This window comes from Hemitrygon akajei, chromosome 1 (assembly GCF_048418815.1).
Source record: "Hemitrygon akajei chromosome 1, sHemAka1.3, whole genome shotgun sequence".
NCBI classification, from domain to species: Eukaryota; Metazoa; Chordata; class Chondrichthyes; order Myliobatiformes; family Dasyatidae; genus Hemitrygon; species Hemitrygon akajei.
Genome location: NC_133124.1, coordinates 105,023,549 through 105,046,678, shown reverse-complemented (window position 1 = coordinate 105,046,678; position 23,130 = coordinate 105,023,549). Strand labels below are relative to the sequence as shown.

General features: G+C 39.9%; 1 protein-coding gene across 1 annotated transcript in view; it reads right to left on the bottom strand.

The window, feature by feature from the left end:
* Window positions 1-20,596, bottom strand: part of ptpn23a (protein tyrosine phosphatase, non-receptor type 23, a) — a 61,412-nt gene extending 40,816 nt beyond the window's left edge. Inside the window, exons 1-4 of the mRNA XM_073048845.1 lie at window positions 20,498-20,596; window positions 5,665-5,739; window positions 1,806-1,933; window positions 432-508 (exon numbers count right to left, since the gene is read on the bottom strand). Coding sequence (XP_072904946.1) covers window positions 432-508; window positions 1,806-1,933; window positions 5,665-5,739; window positions 20,498-20,581 — 364 coding nt within the window. The 5' untranslated portion in view covers window positions 20,582-20,596. The remainder of the gene's footprint in view (window positions 1-431; window positions 509-1,805; window positions 1,934-5,664; window positions 5,740-20,497) is intronic.
* Window positions 20,597-23,130: the final 2,534 nt, after the last annotated feature.

Here is a 23,130-nt window from a genome sequence, read left to right as displayed (position 1 = left end):
TGCTACTGTGTATATTTGAGATAATGCAATGGCCCATGTTGGTTAGGTTTTTTTTTCTTTTTTTTGGGGGGGGGGATTCTTATTTACTCCATTTTGTGTAACCGCTATGAGTTTGGGAGGTTATATATGGATTATCATCTATTTGTATTTATACTTTAATCTATTAATTATGTACTCTCAAGCTCTTTGTATTCATGTTTCATTTATGTTTAAAATTAATAAAAAGATTTAAAAAGAATATATCCAAACTATTGATATACACTTGTGAATACCTTCTGAAGTAGCTTTTCAACCACTTAATTCATCAAACCACATTACCCTATTATGAGGAACAAGGGTAGGAATATAAACTGCAGATAAATACAGGGCAAAAACAAATCATGAATTTCAAAGATTACTGCCAGTGTACAAATTGAACAATGGTTACTTACCCAAATTATAAAGAATGCAGGCCTGCTCATAGCAAATCTCATCAACCGTTACTGCCTTGCCAGAAAAGATTTCAGTCCTGTCATTTTAAACAAGCAGATTAGGTTATCAGTTACCTATACATATTCCTATAGAATTAATTTTTTTTAAAGTTTGAAGATTCAATGATTATTGAAGTACCGGTAGTCAGCTATAAAAGTTACAATAGGACAGTTCATTATCTCAATGTCAAGTTCGCGTGACTGAACATTTGCAAACAGCAATTCGAAAGGAGAGGGTGACCAAGCCATGGTACCACATTGGTATCAACAATTTAGGTAGGAAAAAGGATGAGGTCCTCTGCAAAGAAATTCAAAAGCCAGAGCTAACTCAAATCTGGCATCTCTGATTACTCTGTGTTACTCTCTGATCTGGGCATCAACAGACCTAGATACCAAAGCAGTATAAAGAGGGAAAGATAACGGAAATGGATGGCAACATTCAGGGACCCAACACCGACAGTAGTTTGATAATGTGCTGCTGGACTTCATGAATGAAGGCAAGTACATGATGAGTATTTTCTACTGTTCAATTCTTATTTTTTAGGCTATAACAGCTATGGAATGGCAGGGCAGCTCTATCAAATGGAGAGCATTTAATACCACAAGGACACTTCCAATGACCAAAACAATCATACTTGAACTGAAGTGTCCCCAGATACGACCACCTTGAACTCTGGATTACAAAGCTGGAGTATTAACTGAATTCACAACACATGTAGGACAATGAGAAGTTTGTTATTAGAAAGTTCGTGCCACACCACATATACCTTAAGAGTAAAAGGCAGATAGGAAACTGCCAAGCTGACTAGAAAGACCAGTAAATGAGCACAAAGCTACGGGAACAATGCAGGTAGTGCAAGAGTCCTAAGAATACATGCTGCTCACAAACAGATTTTCTCTTCTGAATACTGGCGGAGTCTGTGAACCCTCAGGAGAGTACAGCTAGAGTCAGGAGTGTGGCAGTATGAGTGCAAAACACGTAATGATAGAGGAGTCAACTGTTAAGGAGATCGAGAGAATTTGTGTAGCCATAGAAGAAATTTGTTTTTTGGGAATAAATGTCATACTTCCATGTTTGTCTTTGATACAACACCAGGTTGGATTTTAAGTAGATAGTAGAATGTAAACGGGCTTTAACAGATAAAAACAAAATGAGCAAGTGGGCAAGAACATGGCAAATGGAATACAATGTCATCAAAATATGCGGTCATTCACTTGGTGCTGAAAACAGAAAAGCAGAGGATATAATGAAGACTCCTGAGCATCAGTGCGCAGGTGACAACCCATGTTTCCAATAAAAAAGAGATCTCCTCAGATGCAAAATACTGTTCTAACCATGTAACTGGAACAGCTGCTTCCTCTCCTGACCCCATAGGAATGCGACTCTGCAGATAATGAAGCTGTCCAAAGTACTTCCTCAGTGTACTGCATCCTTCAAAGTCTCTTGTAACGTTCACAGCACTCTGCAATGCATTAAAAAAATTTGTGCACAACAAACAACAAACTTGAACAGACATGCAACTATACTTTCAGGCACCATTTCTTTTATCTCAAGTGTCTCCGCAAAACATCAATTCTCACAGCATACAAATTACAGGTTTCCCCCGCAATCCGAAGGTAGAGCGTTCCTATGAAACCATTTGTAAACCAAAATGTCGTACAGCAATTACCAATAACTTATAAGGGAAATTTTTTTTGAGCATTCCCAGACCCAAAAAATAACCTACCAAATCATACCAAATAACACATAAAACCGAAAATAACACTAACATATAGTAAAAGCAGGAATTATATGATAAATATACACCCTGTATAAAGTAGAAATACCGTAGGTACAGTGTAGGTTCACTTATCAAAAATCGGGAAGACAGCGAGCCAAAATCGATTTGGAGAAAAAAAAACAGCACGTACACGCATGTGCACATACACGCCTACGCACACACATACATACGCATGTACGCGCATGCGCAAACAACTGCCCGCACAAGGCTTCACGGTCATTGTAGTCTTTCTTGGGGTAAACACACGTATAAAGCAGGCATCTTTTTTTCGTAAAAGCAAAAATCCTCTTTGGTTAGCGAAAACAGGTACTAATGCAAGTCTTTCGTAACAGCAAGTTGTCGTAAAACGAACGTTCGAAAAGCGGGGGGGACACCTGTATCAAATTGCAAGTAACTGAGTACATCACGAACAGCAACATTGGATGACAATTCCTGATTCAAGTTTTTCTATCCTCTCAAATGAAAGTCACTTATACAATCTCGTTCTATTTTGCATTTTTTCCCCCTTGGTGTTGACTGTACCATAACATCTCAGAATTTTTGATCTTAGTAAAAAAGAATTTTCGAATTATTTTTTATTCAAATTGACTATAAAATGGAAGTTGCTTAAAAATTACAAATGCAATACAGATGGAAGCCGATAATGAACCTTACATCAAAAGTCTTCCTAAATGATACACCATTAACATTAACAAGAAAAATCACCAGGTTACCTACAGTACAGCATCATGGTATCTTCTGTCAAATGCATTTAAAAATGTGGGGAGCCTACTAAGCTAAGACAAAGCCTAGGAAATATGATTAAGATTGTATCTGGTATAGCACTGCCATCTGATTTTGCCGGTTAAGTGCTTCTAGGTACATTTTAATATATCTGAAATGGCAGTTAAGTGCCAGAATGATAATAATGTCATTGTTAACAGGATGGACATCAGTGTGGGGATTGTATTATGTTTATGTAACTCACTAAACTCTGCCCACTGTGGTATTGAGTATCTTTCTACAAAAGATTTGTTTTTAAAATGCTATTCAGGCACCACATAAAAATCAGACCAGCTCAAGTAACTGCTGATACTATCACAACAAACCAAAGAGATAGCAGAGGCGAAATGTTATATTAAAATATTCTACACTGCTAAGAAAACATGCATGGTGGCAGTAATGATGGTCTTAGATATTAAAGAATGTTCAGACAAAAATATGTCATGTTATTATACTTCTCAATAGCTGATATTTATAACATTATATAAAACTCGGCTCTGCTAAGTTACTTTGGTTTGGTTTCAACACCAGTTGTGATCTCGTGCACAAGAACAGATTAGAAGTACTTACCATACAGGTACTGAAAAACAACCACAGGTAGTTACATTGATTACACCGTTAAAAAACATGAAGGGTAATTTAAAAATAGAGATGGGCAGAAAGAGCAATAGAATTGATTAAAATATAGGATTACAAAAATTCTTATACTTATTTTGCTGCAAAAATAAACACTACCTCTGTTTATGTTAAAATGTATTAATTTCTAAATCACTAATTATTTTCAAATGCAATTAAAGATAGTTGACATGAAATCAATGCCCATGTAAGCAAAGTGGCCACTTCAAACAATATAATAATGTAATAACTCAGAGTGCTGCTAATCTGCAAAATCCTAATCTGTAACAAAACAGCTAAATAATGGCACAGACTTATTTTGAAATCATGACTCAAGATTTCCAGAATGGTTGGTCAAGTTCCTAAGAAGTCCTTCTGAGTCAGGAATGATTTTCAAGTGACTGACTCATGATGAGCTATCCTGTGCTTTTTCAGCTTTCAGCAAGTGTGTCCTGGGGTATTTTGTCCCGTACATGGCTTGATGACCTTGAAGAACCTGGGAATGTCATGATTACCTGGAAGTCACTGGACTCTTTTCACCCACAGTCTGTCCTTCAGTTCACCTTTTTGCTGTACCTCAGCCTTCAACTGTTTTTAAAAGTTTCTTAATTCTCTGGACATGGAGTTTCCACCCCAAGACTTTTCCCATCATGAAACCTGTCCTCATGCTTTACTTCTTCATAGGTGCTAATTATAGCAAACCAGCACATTCCAGTCTCTGTGACACTACAGCTGCAGTTCACGTGGGGTTAGGTCGTTTTCTCTAAGGCTCTGGGCAGCTTTAAAATTTTTCTTTTTTTGAGAGGTCTGAGAAGCTCCACACAGAATTACTTGTGGCAGTGTTTCTGCTACCACTAGCCAGTAGACATAAATAGAACAAGCAGTGATTCGTCCATCAGTCATTAGTACTCGTTATGGTGTAGACTCTTGTTTTAACAATACTAAACTGAAGGTGTCATGATGAGATTATTGGAAAAACAAGATGTTGGCCTTAACAACTGTAGATTCTGACTTCATTTCTAAATTCTTGCTCAAAAGGCTGCAAGGGCTAATAACCCTTAAAAGCCAAGGAAATTGGTAATAGAGTCACTAGATGTATATGTATATGCCCATCTCTTCCAATTAACAAAAAAAAAAACAAGCTTGGTGACTTACCAAAAAATGCTAACCAAATTTTATTCCCTCACATTCCTCTAATGTCCCCATAGATTCTTGCTACAAAGAATAATTTACAGTGTCCAACTAAACCACCAACCACACATCTTTGGGATATGGTAGGAAATCAGAGCATGTGGAAACACACTAGGTTACTGGAAAAGCATACCAATTCCCACAAGCAGCACCAGGTCAGGACTGAACCCACCTCACTGGAACTGTGAGACAGCACTAACTATGCAATGTGTTATTTACAAAATGTTAATACTGTAGAAGGATAGGACAGGATAAAATAAAATAGGGAGGAAAGGGTGTTGATATTTGCTAAGCAATGATGGTTGAAAACCTGGGCCCCTGTACCTCCCTCTGCAGCTAGATCTTTGACTTCTTCACTGGGAAACCATAGTCAGTGCAGATCAGAAGTAACATCCTATCCTCGCTGATATGAACACCAGCACACCTCAAGGATGCGTAATCATTGCTCTACTCCTTCAACACCCATAACTAAATGGCTAGGCACAGTTCAGATGTCATCTACGTATAAACTTACACACGCAAAATCATACATATATATTTCTTATAGTAAATTATAGGTTTTTTTATGTATTGTACTGTAGCTGCAAGGCAACAAATTTCACAACACACGTCCGTGATATTAAACTGGATTCTGGAAGTATAAGAAACTGGATTAGCTGTAACAATTATTAGCTTAATGTAAAATAAGTTAATAATGTAGTTGAAAACATGCTGTCCATAACATTATGTTAATTACTTTAAAAAGAAAGCATTTCAAAATGAAACTAGTCACACAGGGTGGACAGCAACAAAGTATTCAGAAATGTCTCTAATTGGAACAAGAGTTTGGTGCTAAATGTACCTACCTGTCTGAGTTGTTCAAGTTTCTTTAATTCCTCACTGTAGTTGGAAGGATTTTCTCCATAATGCTTCAAAATGTACTGGAAAAGAAAATAAATTCAGAACCTAATATTTTTTTCCATTTTTAATAACCATCTCTTCATTACTGCAATAACTTCCACCTGTTTTTAGATTACAAGTAGTTCCTGGGTTATTAAACTGTTCTGTTCCTGAGAACTGAAATTAACCAAATTTTTCATAAGTAGAAATGAACAAAAACAGAATGGGAGGGGTTCACATCACCCTGTCACAGGACAGCATGCAGGAATGGGAAAAGCAGCTGCCAGTTGGTCTTACCAACTCCATGAGCAAGTCAGCAAGTCTGCTCAGTGCTCCCAACTCAACTGGACTCAACCCAGCACCCAATTCTTGCAACTCAGGGGTTGGGGAGAGAAGGCACAGGGAAATGCCCCATTCCCACCTGACAATGGATGCCTACAGCTCTGTAAAAGCCAGAAAAACTACCCCCATCCTTCCAGCCTGTCTCCCAAATGCCAAGGGAAATACCCAACATGACCCCAATAAAGAGTGCCTGCAACACCATGGAGACTCACAAATCCACCTCATATTAGACATCTCCAAAACTGTGGGCTGGATCACTTATTCCCACTGCCTCAGCCTCAGCAGGTTACAGCAGCTGTAGAGTCAGGGTCAAACCAAAATCCAAGTCACTATTTGCCCCACACTCACCTGTGAAGCTTTGCTATAATGTAAGGGAAGCTTAGCTAACTTCAAAAGATACCTAAAAATTTATCAGAGATCTTTTAAGTTAAAAATTCATAAGTCATCTTGCTCATAAGTGTATTAGCAACCCAGGACAGCCTGCATATTTAAGTAGCATGCATTATAAATCATTCAGCTTACCCTTAAACACAAATGCAGTTATCAAAGATTGAACAGCCACTTTTCCAAAGTCTCATTAGTCCTAATTTCACCTGACCATTCATCAGCTCAGAGATTCAACACCTGCTAAGCATTAGGTAGGAATGCAAACATGAACAGTTACGGGTGTAGAACTCTCACTCGGACAAAATCAAAGTCACTAAGCAAGAAATTAGTCACAAACATATCTTTAAGCACTTTCTGCCAAATTATAATAATTTGTTCCAACTGTTAACATTGCCCTCTACTGCTACGTTAGCCAGCTGGTGGTATAGTGACATCAGCAAAGGCCTTCGAGGTGAATGGTCCCGAGTTTGAGTGCCTTGCACGGTTTCTATCGTGCTGGGTTAGGCGTTGAGCTAGCGACTCAACCTCGTAAAAAGGTCAAATGCTACAGAAACAGCAAAAATGCTACCCGATGTGCCACAAGGCATGAAAAGGAACGGCTACTTTGTTCTGGCCATTAAAACATCAAAAACAAGATCGAAGAAAGTTTAAGACTTAGAAGGATATCTAGTCAATTATGTTTGAGTTGATAGAATAAAGCTATGCATCCGAATATAGACTGAGTACCCCTTATCTGAAAACCTACAAAACCCAATAATTTTCTTTTGAGCGCTGACATGTCACAAATGGAAAACTTCACAAGACAATAAACAATAGGTGCAGAAGTAGACCATTCGACCCTTCGAGCCTGCACCTCCATTTTGAGATCATGGCTGATCATCTACTATCAATACCCAGTTCCTGCCTTGTCCCCATATCCCTTGATTCCCCTATCCATAAGATACCTATCTAGCTCCTTCTTGACATTGGGAAGGTTCCCAGTTGATGGGCAAGTCTGTGCATCACGGTTCTGAGAAGTGACCTCACAAATGTAATGAACAGAATTCAATGAAAAATAGAAAAAGATTGCAAGAAGCAAAAAATTAAGATCTCAATCATGTGGTGAAAGAGTGGATTCATCAATGTCTGAGTGAACTTAAGTCATTTAACAGTATGCTGACCATGAAACAAGCAAAGATCTTTCATGACAAACAGGAAATTGAAGGCAATTGTGAATATTCAGCAGGCTGATTGAAGAAATTTAAGAAAAGGGCATAGCATTAAATTTTTAAAGACTATTTTTTAAAGATAAAGCATCTGCCGATCATGAAGCTGCAGAGAAATTCACTGATGAGTTTGAAAAGATCGTCACTGATAAAAAGTTAACACCAGAACAAGTCTACAATGCTACTTTTTATACCTTAAATGAAACCCAACAAAAAATACAAATACAAGTGCTGCTTTTGTTACACTATATACATTACTTTTACTGTTAAGTATATACGTGTGATGAACAAGTGCAAGACAAAGACTGCTTACTGATAGCGTATAGTTTCAGAGTTGAAAATGATGCCAATCCCAAGCTATATTATATATCCCATAATCCAAAATCTGAAACAGCTCCAGTCCCAAGTATTTTGGATAAGGGGTATTCAAAGTGTACCACCATCATTATTCATTTATTCAGACATACAGCATGGACCAGGCCCTTACAGCCCAATGGAAATCAAAGATGGTTCTACAAATCCATTTCCAAATATCTACTGAACCGTTTCTATCTCTACTACTCTCTGACAATGAATCTATAATTCCTACAAACTTCAGGATTTAAAAAATCTCATTACCCCTCTAATTCTTCCAGTTGCTTTAAATCAAATTACTTTGGTCTTTATTATCTCTGCTAAAGAAAACAATACTATTTTATTTACTCTGTTTAAGGCCCCAATGCAAACAGTCTTTCCTTTTTCCACTATTTCCAATTTTTACTGAATAATTTTAATGCAATCAGATTTCCCATCATGTTAATCAGAATCCTATGCAATAAGCTGCAATCAAACTGGTACTATTTACAGTTTTAGCATATCCTCTCTGATCTCATTAGAAAGGAAAACATCCCACCCATGTTTTAATCAGATTATTAACCTGCCCTGTAACCTTAAAGGATGTATGAACATATTATATTTTTAATGCAGTCTGCAAACCTTCCACCCCATCGCCAACCAAACAATTTTTATATTATTTTCAGAACATTATCACGCATTAAAGTCTGCATCATCAATACTTGTTACAAAAATCAAAGCTCAAAGTACCAAGTCAGTAATCAGCTTGGTCTTGCTGACATTGAGTAAAGGTTGTTGTTATGGTACCACTCAGCCAGATTCCCTCCTACATGCTGATTCATCACCACTACCTTTGATTCAGATCATGACAGTGATGCCTTCAGCAAACTTGACTATGGCATTGGAAGCGGTGCTTAGCCACATAGTCATGAAGTGTAAAGTGAACAGAGCTGGGGACTAAGCACACAGCTCTGGTGGTGTACCTGTATTGATGGAGATTGTGGAGATGTTGTTGCCAACCCCGAACTGACTGAGGTCTGCAAACAAGGAAATCCAATTGCACAAGGAGGTATTGAGACCAAAATCTTGGAGCTTATTGATTAGTTCTGAGGGGATGGTGGTATTGAATGCTGAGCTTTAGTCGATAAAGAGTATCGTGATGTGGGCATCTTTGCTGACAAGATGTTTCAGGGTTGAGCGAAGAGCCAGTAAGGTGGCATCTGAGTGGACTTCTTGCTCTGGTAGGCAAATTGAAGCAGATCCAAGTTGCTTCTCAGCCAGGAGTTGATATGTTTCATCACCAACCTCTCAAAGCATTTCATCACTGTGGATGTAAGTGCTACCAGGTGATAGTCACTACGCTCTTCTCGGGCATCTGTATAACTGAAGCCTGCTTAAAGCAGTAGATACCACACACTGCTACAGTGAGTAGTTAAAGATCTCAGTGAACGCTCCAGCCAGTTGATCAGCACAGGTCTTTAGTACTTGGCCAAGTATCCTATCTGGGCTGCATGCTTTTTGTGGGTTCACCCTCCTGGAGGTTGCTCGCACATCAGCCTCGGAGACTGCAATCATAGGATCATCAGGGGTCCTCCATGGTCGTGATGGTTCCTCCATGTTTTAAGTCATAGAACGCACTGAGTTCATCTTGAAGCAAAGCCCTGCTGCTGCCTATGTCACTGGATTATAAGAGGTGATAGTAGTCAAGCCCTGCCACAACTGTCAAGCACCCTTTGCTGATTCAAGTTCAGTCTGGAATTAACATTTCCCCTATGAGGTGGCTTTCTGGAGATGGTATCTGGACCTCTTGGAATTTTCTTGGTCACCAGACAAAGATGGCGCTGGTGAACTACAACAATGTTCTGTGGGCTGCAGACAATGCTTCTAAATATTCTTTTAAACATATCTCTTTTGAATTTCACCACAATCTGCAGCATGTAATTTCCTACTAAACAATGTACTTTTAAAATCAACTGAATGATCTGCAGATTTCATGATTGTCTGAAGGACTTGGCGGACCAGGCGGGTATGGCACCTTTAAGTGGATAATGGTTCATTGCCATTGCCAAATGTGAGGCAGGAGAGGAAGGGTCTCCAAGCCAGGGTGAAAGATAGAGGGATGAGGCCGTCTCTACCCAGCATCTTGTTGGCAAATGTACAATTGCTGAGTACTAGCATAACCTGTTCCATGAGTTGACTGGGTGCTCAGATCCTACAGTCAATCTCTCTCTCCTTTTCTCCCCCAGAGATCTCCTTATAGCAACAAGCTCAATGACCAGCAAATCTTTGGCTGATGTAATTGCAAATTCATTTTGCATTCCAACCTGCCTTTGGTAATCGCTCAGATTCCTGCCATCTAAAGAATCTATCCAACTCTGCTTTAAGAACATACAAATACTGCTTCTGCCACTATTCTCGAAAAATTGTTTCAAAGACCCAGTAGACTCAGTCCTAATTGGGAACCTCCTAGTTTCTATATATGACCCTAACTCTAGAATCTCTCACAACAATAAACTACCGCTTTCTATCCACCCAGTCAAGATTCCTCTAACACTTAGAAAAATGTCATGACTACAATGAAAAATAGAAAATTTTACAGAACTTGAAAGAATAAATATTAAGAGCATCTCCCCAAAGACTTATGATCGCAAATTGAGTCATCGGCCATCAAGCAATTGAAATACGAAGATATTAAGATTCACCCAAGGGGCAGAGAACCTTGAGGCAGAATCACTACTTACTTTAAAGACAGATATGTTTTTGTATTTTAAACACATCATCAAGGTATGGAGTCAGTACACAAGTATGCTTTCAATTTCTTGCTTGTTTCCCACAACTATTCCAAATCAGAATAATTATCACTGACATATGCCATACCATTGTGGCAGCAGTTCACTGAAAGACAGGAAAAATATGACAACTTTCAATTTTAAAAAAAACATATATATATATATCTATATATATATATATATATATAGAGAGAGAGAGAGAGAGAGAGAGCAAAAGAAGTAGTGTTCATGGACAGTTCTGAAATCTGATGGTTAAGGGGAAGAAGCTGTTCCTAAAGTGTTGAGTTTGGGTCTTTAGGCTCCTGCATCTCACCCCCGATGGTAGCAATGAGAAGAGAGCATGTGCAGTATGGTGAAGGCCCTTAATGATGGGTGCCACCTTCTGAAGATGTCCCTAATGATGGGAAGGGTTGTGCCTGTGATGGAGTTGAAAGAATCTACAACTCTCCGCAGTCACTTGCAATCCTGTGCGTTGCAGCCTCCATACCAGTTTGTGACACAACCAGTCAGATTGCCCTCCACAGTACATCCATAGAACTTTGTAAACATCTTTGGTGACATATCAAGTTTCCTCAAATTCCTAATGAAGTAACCTGCTGGCACTCTCTCCAGGTGTTCAGTCCAGGACAGAACCTCTGAGTTGTTGATGCTCAGGAACCTGAAGTTGCTCACCTTTACAGTAACTCAACACCTCCTCTTCTGACTTCCTCTTCCAGAAGTCCACAATCAATTCCTTGGTCTTGCTGACACTGTGAGAATATTAACGCAACATCCCTCAACCAGCTGATCTCACTCCTGCATGCCTCCTCATTGCCATTTGAGATTTTACCAACATTTACAAAATTATAAATGGCATATGAGCTTTGCTTAGCCACGCAGTCACAAGCATACAGCACAGGTGCCCCTGTATTGATCAAGGGGCATGTTATCATCAATTTATACTATGGTTTTAGATGAAGATGTCAGGGATCCAGGTCCAGAGGGAAGCTTGGCAAGTAATACTGAGGTGCTAATAGTATTGAATGCTGCACTGAGTCAATGTTGCTGATGTCTAGGTGCTGCAGAGTAGAGAGCCAGAGTGATAGTGTCTGTTGTCGACTCGCTACAGTAGGTCCAGATCCTCTCTCAGGCAGAAGTTAATCCTAGCCAAAACCAACCTCTCAAAACACTTCCTTATGGTAGATGTGAGTGCTACCAGACCAGTTATTGAAGCAGCTCACTCTGTCCTTTTTGGAGAGCAGAGGAAGATAGGAACCTCAGAGGCTACAGATGTTTTTGAACACTGCAGCCAGTCAGTACACAGCCAGGTACACTGTCAAGACCTGATACCTTGCAAAGCTACACTCTCTCGACATCAGACAAGACAAGAGATCACAGGGTCACAAGATGCTATGGCGAGTCACAAAGATGTAGTGTTACTCGCCCTTTCAAAAAATGCATAAAAAGCATTCAGTACATTCATGAGTGAAATACCACTGCAATTTATGCTGTTAGTATTTGCTTTATAGGAAGTAATGGCACAAAAACCCTGCCACAGCTGTTGTGCATCTGAGTCTCAAATTTCAGTTGCCTTTTCAGTCTCATAATGGTCTTCCGCAGATTGTACCTGAACTTCTTGTCAGATTCTGGACCACGGGTCTAGCCCTCAGTAGACTAAATCTCCTGGTTTATCCAGGGTCTCTTATTTGGAAAAACTGAGCATATTCTTCAAGGCACACACTTATTCATACAGGTCTTGATGATGCTGGTGATAGCTATGGCAGATTCATTCACATCCAAAGATGAATCCCTGAAATATGGTCCAGTTCACTCACTGATTCAAAGCAATCCTGTAAACACTCCTCCCCTTCCCTTGACTATACAGTGCCTATAAAAAAAGTATTCACCCACATGGGAGTTTTCATGTTTTATTGTTCTACAACATTGAATCAAAGTGGATTTAATTTGGCTTTCTTGTCACTGGTCAACAGAAAAAACTCTTATGTCAAAGTGACAACAAATTTCTACAAATGGTCTAAATGTATTACAATTATTAAACACAAAATAATTGATTGCATAATTACTCACCCCCTTCAAGCCAGTATTTAGTAGATGCACTTTTGGCAGCAATTACAGCCTTGAGTCTATGTGGATGGTCTCCAATCAGTTTTGCACATCTGGACATCCCAAATTTTCCCCATTCTTCTTTACAAAACTGCTCGAGCTCTGTCAGATTGCGTGGGGATCACGAGTGAACAGCCCTTTTCCAAGTCCAGCCAGAAATTCTCAATCGCATTGAGGTTTGAACTCTGATTTGGTCACTCTAGGACATTAACTTTGTTGTTTTTAAGTCATTCCTGTGTCACTTTGCCTTTATGCTTGGAGTCACTGGCTTAGTGAAAAACAAATCTTTTCCCAAGTCACAGTTCTCTTGCAGACTGTGTCAGGTTTTCTTCCAGGATTTCCCTGTATTTTGTTGCATTCATTTTGTCTTCTACTTTCGCGAGCCTTCTAGGGCCTGCTGCAGTGAAGCATCCCCACAGCATGATGCAGCCACTACCAGGCTTTACAGTAGGGACGGTGTGTTTTTGATGATGTGCAGTGTTTGGCTTTTGCCAAACATAGCATTTAATCTGATGGCCAAAAAGCTCAATTTTGATTTCATCAGACCATAGAACCTTCTTCCAACTGACTTCAGATTCTCAATATGCCTTCTGGCAAATGCTAGCCAATATTTCATTAGTCCCCTTTTTGCAGTTTGAGGATGGCCTGCTCTTTGCAGATTTACAGCTATGCCATATTCTTTCCCTTTATTGATGATTGACTTAACTGTACTGCAAGGGATATTCAGTGACTTGGAAATTTTCTTGTATCCATCTTTTGACTTGTGCTTTTCAATAACCTTTTTTGCAGAGTTGCTTGGAGTGTTCTTTTGTCTTCATGGTGTAGTTTTGCCAGGATACTGACCCACCAGCAGTTGGACCTTCCAAATACAGATGTATTTTTACTACAATCAATTTACTACCTTGACTGCACATAGGTCTCCAAAAAGAGATCTCCATTCAACCAATTATGTGACTGCTAAAACCAACTGGGTGCAGGAGTAATGATATGGTGTGTCATATTAAAAGAGGTGAGTGCTTCTACAATCATTTTGTGTTTTATATCTGTAATTAATTTAGATCACTTAGTAGAGATCTGTTTTCACTTTGACACGAAAAAGTTTTTTTCTGTTAATCAATGTCAAAAAAAGCCAAATTAAATCCACTGTGATTCAATGTTGCAAAACAATAAAACACAAAAACTTCTTGGGGGGGGGGGTGAATACTTCTTATAGGCACTGTATCATGCCACTGGTACCACATAGTACTGTGATCTTCAACCTATGCCCATATGCTGGGCATACAGCCAGTGGACTGGACTTGCCCAAGTTCAGGCACAGCATTCTTGCTGGTATTCCTCTGGTGACACGTTGGGAAGCAGCTTGTCAGAGGCCATTTTATTTTGACATACAGCACAGTAAGTAACAGGCCCTTCTGGCCCAACAAGCCTGTGCCACCTAATCACACCCATGTGACAAATTATTAACCAGTAGATCTATTGAATGGAGGAGGAAACCAGAGAAAGGGACGCAGGGAAAAGGTACAAACTCCTTACAGACAGCAGCGGAATTGAACCCAGGTCACTGCACTCTAATAGCGTTACGCTAACCTCTACACTACTGTGCCGCCCCTTCTTCAAATTGGCCTTCCTGAAATCCTCCCCCAGTGATTTGGAAGGCATCAGTGTGCACATTCTCGTGACCATTGATCATGTTGCGCAGCTCCTCCAGTGCCAGCTTAACACTGGCTAAGGGTGGCACATACACCACTACCAGGATGACAGTAGAGAGCTGCCTTAGCAGGTAGAACACTTGACTACCAGATGCTCCAGGTTGGGGGAACAGGACTGAGTCAGAACTGCCACATCTATACACCACACTGAGTTAATGATGAAGTCAATGTCAGGCCTCTGCCTTTACCCAATGTCACTATTCAGTCCATGTGGTGGATGTGAACACCCTCGGGCTGGAGTGCTGAGGTAAGCTTCATCTCTGTAAAGTAGAATGTACAACAGTTCTGATGCCCCTCTGTTATTGCAATCCATTTCTCTGAGATTATCCATTTTATTTTCCAGATACTGTACATTAGCCAGAAAGATGCTTGGGTGCCAGTAGGGATAAAGGTCACTTAGGGCTTTGTATTTCAGTTTCCTGTAGTCCTTACCTTCACTCTTAGAATAAAATCTGGAGAGACAGATGCAGATAACAGAATCCTAGAGTAACAAACAAGATGCTAGAGCAGTTCAGTGGGCCAGGCAGCATCCGTGTGGTTGCGGGGGGGATTGAATATTCAACCTTTCGGGCGAAAACTTCAATCTGAAATATTGACTGTCCATTTCCCTCCTCAAATGCTTCCTAACTCACTGAGTTCCTCCAGCATCTTGTAAGTTGCTTCATCATTTCCTGGGGTAGAGAATTTCTATGAGTCACAGTTCTTAGAGGATAAACTTTTCTCTGTCTTAAAAGGGCAATTTCTCCATTCTAAATCTATACACCTCATTTCTAATTTTTTCCATGAATGGAAGAGCTCCCAGCATTTAAAAAGGTGGCAGTACAGTCCACTGCAAGGAGGGATTTGATCTTGAGGTCATCCAGAGCTCCATGGAAGTTTTGTGGTACAAGGTCAAACACAGGCAAAAAAAAATTGCCTCCCAATTATCACTCACCATTCTCCCATGGTTGATTAATAGGTATTCCTTGATGTTGATTAATATATAGAGGTGTAGCACAATGGGTACTTTCAAGTATATTTCACCACTGTCTATATGGTTCATCTTTCACTCCATTAGTAAGTCAGCGAACCAATTGCTGACTTAGCAATTGAGTGAAGGGAGTGCGCATGAGGGAATGATGCAAATCATGCCAAATATTTCTAAAATTAAGATTTCCAACAGTGCAAACAATTCTACATATTCCAAGTGGTGAAAACAGCATTGAAAAAAGCCTGGCAAGTGCACAACAAATAATTTAGATCCAAATTCCATGCTCCTGATACATTTTATCCTAAATGGTGAACAATTAAACAGCCTGTGAAGAAGACAACTGCAAATTATGACCATTCACAGTAATGCCAGTATCTACAATGAGAAATTCAGAGACAAGTTTTAAGGATTTATTCCAATTCCAGTGGCATCAACAGGATGCCCATTTTGACAAATTCCTGGGAATGAAGTACTGCAAAAGCCAATTTTCAGGTAACTAATTGACTGAGACTGGACACAGGGGAGGCCATTGTACCAACAAATATCCTGCCTATAATTCTGATGACATTCACTCTGGAGCTAACAAGTTCTCTAGCCAAACTATTCCAATTTTCCTGAGAATACCAAAAATTGTCAATAATAAAACTAAAATTCATTCTGATTAATTAACAACCAGTCTATTCTCAGCCATCACAAAAAGTAATGGAACATGTTACCTAGAGAACTCCAAATTATGACCATTGAAAATAAAGCACTTACTTGCCAACACTCAGTTTGAGTTCTGGCAGAAACACTCAACCACAGACCACAGAGCGATCTTATTCCCAGTATGTACCAATGAGCTGGAACACAGATGTAAAGAGAGAGGGGCTGCCCTTGACCAGAGTATTTTCAGGGAGCCTTGGTAAAACTGAAACCAACATTAAAAGGAAAGGTTCTACTGATTCAAATTTGCTCAAAGTCAGATCTCAGTCTCAATGATCTACAGTTGCTTTTTCAATAAAATCCCCTTCAATTCCATTCTTAGTCATAGAGCAGTACAACACAATACAGGAATAGGCCTTTTGGCCCATCTAGTTCATGCCAAACTTAATTTCCTGAGGTAGGATCCTGAAGACACACAATGTTTCAGGAACAGCTTCTTCCCCCCGCCATCAGATTTCTGAATGGACAATGAACTCATTAACACTAACATGGTGCTTTCATGTAGCACCATGGTCCTGGAGGAACGCTGTTTCACTTTTACTGTGTACTGTACCAGTAGGTTATGGTCAAAATGACAATTAAAACCAACTTGACTTGATCTCACTTTTTTTGCTCTCTTTTTGCACAATTTGATTTTATATATCTTATTGCAATTTATATATTTTTAAAATTATGTAATTGCAATGTTCTGCTGCCACAAAAAAATGACGACAAATCCCAATGACATTAAACCCGATTCTGATTATGCCTAGTCCCATTAACCTGCAACTGAACCACAGCCCTCCACACCCCTCCCATCCATGTATGTATCCAAATTGCTCTGAAATGTTAAAATTTAAACCACATCCACCACTTCAGCTGACTTGTTTCACACTCTTACCACCCTCTGAGTAAAGAGGTTTCCCCAGGATTTCTCAGAAAACAGTTTCCATCTTCTTATAGCAAAAAATATACAGCACTGAAGCAAAGGCTGGCATTGACAAGGAAGTTTCACACTCCACTACTGCCTGTAATGGCTTACTCCAAGAAGACAGCACACCACCTAAGCTTGCAGCCAAATAAAATACCATCTCAGAGTCCCACCATCAACATTTTAAGCAACCACAATGACAATTTCAATTGGACCAGTCACATAAATATTCGCACTGCAAGAACTGACCACTGGTAACTCATCACCTAACCGCACCAAATTATTTTCATAAACCATAGGTTTGGAGTTCTCTGAAATTCTCTCCAGTTACCTGCAGTACAGACAAGGAAGATAGCTGTCAGCATCCAGAGCAAAGCAGCCTGCTTTGACTGATATTTCACCCCTCATTGACATACCACGTGTTAAATGCAGTTTTATTATGGTTAATGACAGAAATTACTAAGGATGATTCAACAGATACAGAGGTCATGTCTCAGACAAACATTACAGTAGCATAAAATTGGGGCAACGAGCTTGCAGGAAAGAGTTAAAGAAAGCCCCAAGACAAAGTCTAATGTACAAGCTTTAAACTGACAATGAAACACTCCATGTAGGCTAGAGTTCAATATTTAGCAAACTAGAAAAGATATGACATTTAAATTTTGCAGATAATAAAATTTACATTAAAACTTTCATAAATGCAGGAAAACAATTTCTTATCATCCATGCTAATCCATATCATCATCCATGTGGAATCTGACTAATTGTGCCATCAATTAATTAGGGCAGTCACTCATCTTGGAAACTCTTAAAGGACAAAAAGTAATCGAGAAAACAGCTGGGTCTCCATCCATTTAGTTAAAGGACAATATGCTGTTTAAATTAGGACAAGGGACTATTGCCAGTTTCTAACTGGAATCAGTTGCATGCACTTGTGTGGCCATTAGACACTACACCCTGGTTAGAGCAAAGAGTTTTTAAATAGTGTCAGTTGTGTGTGCTTTTTGTCACTGATAGTTGGTGAGAAATAAGCAGTAAGATTAACTCAGAACTGTTTTGATCACTGTGGTTTCAAGTATTCAGGCTTAGAGATGTCAGATATGACCAGAGGTGAAAATGAAACAATTTCATTACTTCAACATATTAAGAACTATGAAGAATTTGAAGGTATCAATCATTTTTCCATTGTAACATTCAAGATAATTGCAAAGCAAGCATGACAGCGCCACCACTTCCTCAGGAGTCTGCCGAAATTCGACATATCATCAAAAGCATTGGCAAACTTCTGTAGACTGTGGTGGCAAGTGTGTTGACTGGCTGCATTACAGCCCAGTATGGGAACACCATATCCTGCAAGATGTAGTGAATTCAGCCCAGAGCATCACAGGTTTAGGCCTCCCAACCACTGAGCACACCTACATAAAATGTTGATGTAGAAAAGCAGCATCCATCATCAAAGATCCTCACTACCCAGGCCATGCTCTATTCCTGCTGCTGCCATCAGGTAGAAGGTACAAGTGCCGCAGGACTCGCACCAGCAGCTTCAAGAACAGTTACTAGCCCTCAACCGTCAGACTCTTCAACAACACTCATTCCATTTCTGGTAATCCCACATCAATGGTCTCACATTAAGGATTCTATCTTGCTATTTCATATTTGTTATTTATAGGTATTTATATTTGCATTTGTAGTTGGTTGTTCGTTGATCTTGTTCCATTACTGTTCTGTGGTTTTGCCAAGTATGCCCTCAGAACAAAGAATCTCAGCTGTATGTGGTGACATGCACGTTCTCTGATAATAAATTTTACGATCAACTTCGGAAATAAAGATTTGGAGGATGCAATCATCGAAAGCACTGTATGAAGACAGTCCATTATCTGCACTATGTGGCTACAGTGATTTTATTCATTTACAATCACAGCAGCACACAATGGATGAATTCCTCCATCTATAACTATTATGAACTAATACACAGTTTTTATAGTATAGTAGTAGTATTGGTAGTTTTCTAATTTGCTCTGTTTTTATTTAAATACATAATTTGTTACTCAGTTAAATGGTAGCTTGTCTTTTTTATGCCTTTTCAACTATTTCCACCAAACTTGTCACCCAAATAACCAGAATCCACTGTACTCCAAATCATCATTTATCAGTTTTTAGTACAATTTTGCTTGTTACCTGTTGTAACTTTCTTTAGGTAGCAGTTCCATTATATCCAAAAGGGTGGAAATAAGGTTTATTTTAATGCGATATATCAGACTTCAATTCTGATCAAGTAATAAACATCAAGATTTATATTTTTCGATTCTTACAAATCCATCATTTTCTAAAATTCCAACCATTATCATAGACTGGTTTCTCAAAATAAAATGTACACTTCAACCAAATCCAGGCAATTTGATCACATTTCAAAAAAAAATTGATGTTGTTAACAGGGAAATAATATAGAATAAGGAGGGAGGGGAAGGAATGCAAATTGACAGGTGATGAGAAAGGTAGGTAGGTGGGTGGGTGGGTGAGGGAGAATGATATCAGAAGCTGGGAGGGGCTAAATGGAAGAGATAAAAGGCTGAAGGAGCCTGAGAGGGGAGGACAGTGGACGATGAAAGGGAAGGATGAAGGGAAGTTTCTCCACCTTCCAGTGGCGTCTCCCCCCCCCCACCTCTCTCTATTCCTCATTCTAATTACCCTTTCATCCATTCTCTTCTCATCACCTCTCTCGTTCTCCTTCCGCCTTCCCTTTCTTCCATGATTTACTGCCCTTTCCTATCAAAACTCTTCTTCTTCTTCTTCTTCAGCCCTTTAACCCAACTATTCCCACCCACCTTCCTCCTCACCCAGTCTCGCCTATAACCTACCAGTCTGCACACCTTCCCAGCCCTACTTTTTTATTCTGGCTTCTGACCCTGCCTTCCTACCCAGACCTAATAAAGGGTGCCGGCCAGAAACGTTGACTATTTATTTTCTTCTTCAAATTTTACCTGACTTGCTGAGCTGCTCTACCACCGTGCGCCTTGCTCAAGATTTCCAGCATCTGCAGAATCTCTTTTGTTTACGTGAATTAATTTGTTAAGATTACTTAAATGATTGATAAACGAGAAAATAATACAATTTAAGAAAATCAGGAGTTTGCCGTGAAGGGGAGTAAACAAAGTTCGGGAGATAAGAATCTGATTCAGGAGTCACTGGGATTCAGCAGGAAGATCCCGAGGCCCGAATGTCATCAGCCTCCTCCCACCCAGCCCAGCTTGATCCGGATCTCTCGCATTATTAGTGCTTGAAATACTTCTACTCAGAAGAATGCCACTGAATACGCTGTCTGCAATTCTCCTTTCGTGTTATTTACCTGTCTGACAGCCGTCGCAAAGGAGAACTCCCCAGCTTCCTTCAAATCCAGCCAGATCATCGGCATCCGAGGCACGGCCTCCATGTTGAAAGGATGTAAACTGCGATTAACCGGAAGTCAGCTGCTCAGTAACGGAAATTAGTAAGGAACATGCTGGAACTTGTAGTTTATTTAACTGATTCCCCGGCTTCCCCAATTAATTGTGATTTTTTTGCCATTATTTTGCATTGCCTTCTTCCTATGACTTTTTTTTTGCAATAAATAAAAAAGATAATTTCCGCTACAGTGACCATTTTGAGAATTATTAACTTAAATATTAGAATTGATTTGACAGTTGATAGAAAAGCAGTTGAATTAAATTGACTTTATTTCTTACATCCTTCACATACATGAGGAGTAAAAATCTTTACATGACGTCCTCCGTCTGAATGTGTAATGTGCAATCACAGTAATTTATAATAAATAAAACTTAGAAATACACTAAAATCAGCGTGTGTTAATCAGTCTGATGGCTTGGAGCCTGTTGGTCCTGGCTTTTATGCTGTGGTATCATTTCCCAGATTGTAGCATCTCGGGTCCCCAATGATCCTTCAGGCCCTTTCTTCACACCTGTCTTTGTAAATGTCCTGAATCATAGGAAGTTCACAACTACAAATGTGCTGGGCTGTGGGCACCACTCTCTGCAGAGTTCTGTGATTAAGGGAGGTACAGTTTCCATACCAGGCAGTGATGCAGCCAGTCAGGATGCTCTCAATTGTGCTCCTGCAGAAAGTTCTTAGGATTTTGGGGCCCATACCCAGACATCCCACCTCTCCCCGAAGTTCCAGGAGTCTCCCGCATTTTGATAGCGGCTCCCTGACACCCGCAAATTATATACAATATCCCGGAAATCAGGAGAGAGATCGAGAGAAAGAAAAGAAAGGGAGAATCCTGACTGGTCCATCTTTGTGCTAAGTAGACCTATCAGTTTTCTCTGTGGGCGGGCTTTAGAATCAACCTCTCTCTCTCTCTCTCTCTTTCATTGTCCATCAGTTCAGTTTAGTGTCCTGCAGCACCATGGCAGAGTGTTCCAAAAAAAATATAAAACGTACTTCACCCCAGACTACACTAAAGAGTACCCCTGCCTAATAGGGGTCAAAAATAATGACAGTGTTGCTCGCTGCACTGTTTGCAACAGTGACTTTTCTGTTGCCCATGGTGGGTTAAATGTAGAAGACATGTTGAGGTGAGTTTAACAGGTGTCATTCATTCATTAGTATAGCTAACGTTATTTAAACTGGCTGGCTAGTGTGGTGAACTACATATACCTGTCTGGACACGCCCCCCTGCTGACTGCTCCTGTGGCTCCTCCCACAGACCTCTGTATAAAGGCGATTGGAGGCACAGCCCCTTCCTCAGTCTCCAGGATGTTGTGTGGTGGTCACTTGCTGCTTGTGCTTTCTTCCAGCCAATAAAAGCCTACCTTAACCTACGTCTCAGAGTTATTGATGGTGCATCAGCTAGTTGCTAAGGAGCTACTCTACTGATGTCCTATGTGATGAGCCCAAACTCCCTGTAGAGTTGTAATAGAATAAAAAAAGACTCCATGATAATATAATATAATAAAAGCACATATTTTAATGTCACATTTTCTGCCAGTCGATGAAGCTGCTTTTGGTGCTGCCAAATTCTAATTGTGATGTAGAAAGGGCATTCAGCATGGTGCGTCACATTAAGACAGAATTCAGAAGTCAGCTGTCTCACAAAACATTTGTGAATCTGATGTCTTACAAAATTAACAAATTCATTGACACAGACTGCTATGAAGTTGAGACCTCTGGCAAAATACTCCCAGGGGGTGAATATGGGGTCACGGGGGATGGGGGTGGTGGTGCTACCTCCCTGAAATGAGTTTTTGCAGGGTGGGATGTCTGCATACCAAACTTCCTCAATTGTCTGAGGTGAAAGAGGTGCTGTTATGCCTTTTTCACCACACAGCTGGTGTGTACAGACCACGTGAGGTCCTCGGCGATGTGCATGGTGAGGAACTTGAAGCTGTTTACCCTCTCAACCCCAGGCCTATTGATGTCAATAGGGGTTAACCTGTCTCCATTTCTCCTGTAATGCACAACCAGCTCCTTTATTTTTGCGACATTGAGGGAGAGGTTGTTTTCTTTACACTACTGTGTCAGAAAGATGACTTCTTCCCCGTAGGCCACCTCGTTATTGTTTGAAATTAGGCCAATCAATGTAGGGTCATCAACAAATGTAATTAGCAGGTTGGAGCTGTGGGTGGCGATACAGTCATGAGTGTACAGGGAATAAAGTAGGGGACTTAGTACACAGCCCTGAGGGGCTCCTCTACTGAGAGTCAGAAGGTTGGAGGTGAGGGAGTCCACTCTTACCACCTGCTGGCGATCTGACAGGAAGTCCAGAATCCGCTTCACAAGGTTGAGGTCTCTGAGCTTCCTGTCAAGCTGGATAATAATATTGATAAGTTGGATAATGATATTAATATGGTTTTTATATTACTGAGTTAGTAGGCTAATATAATTTGTTTAGGATATCGATCCAGTACTCTGAGCTCAAAACCCATCCTAGTAAATCCAGGTAATCAATAAAACATTAAGACTCTAGGGATCACGAGTGAATCT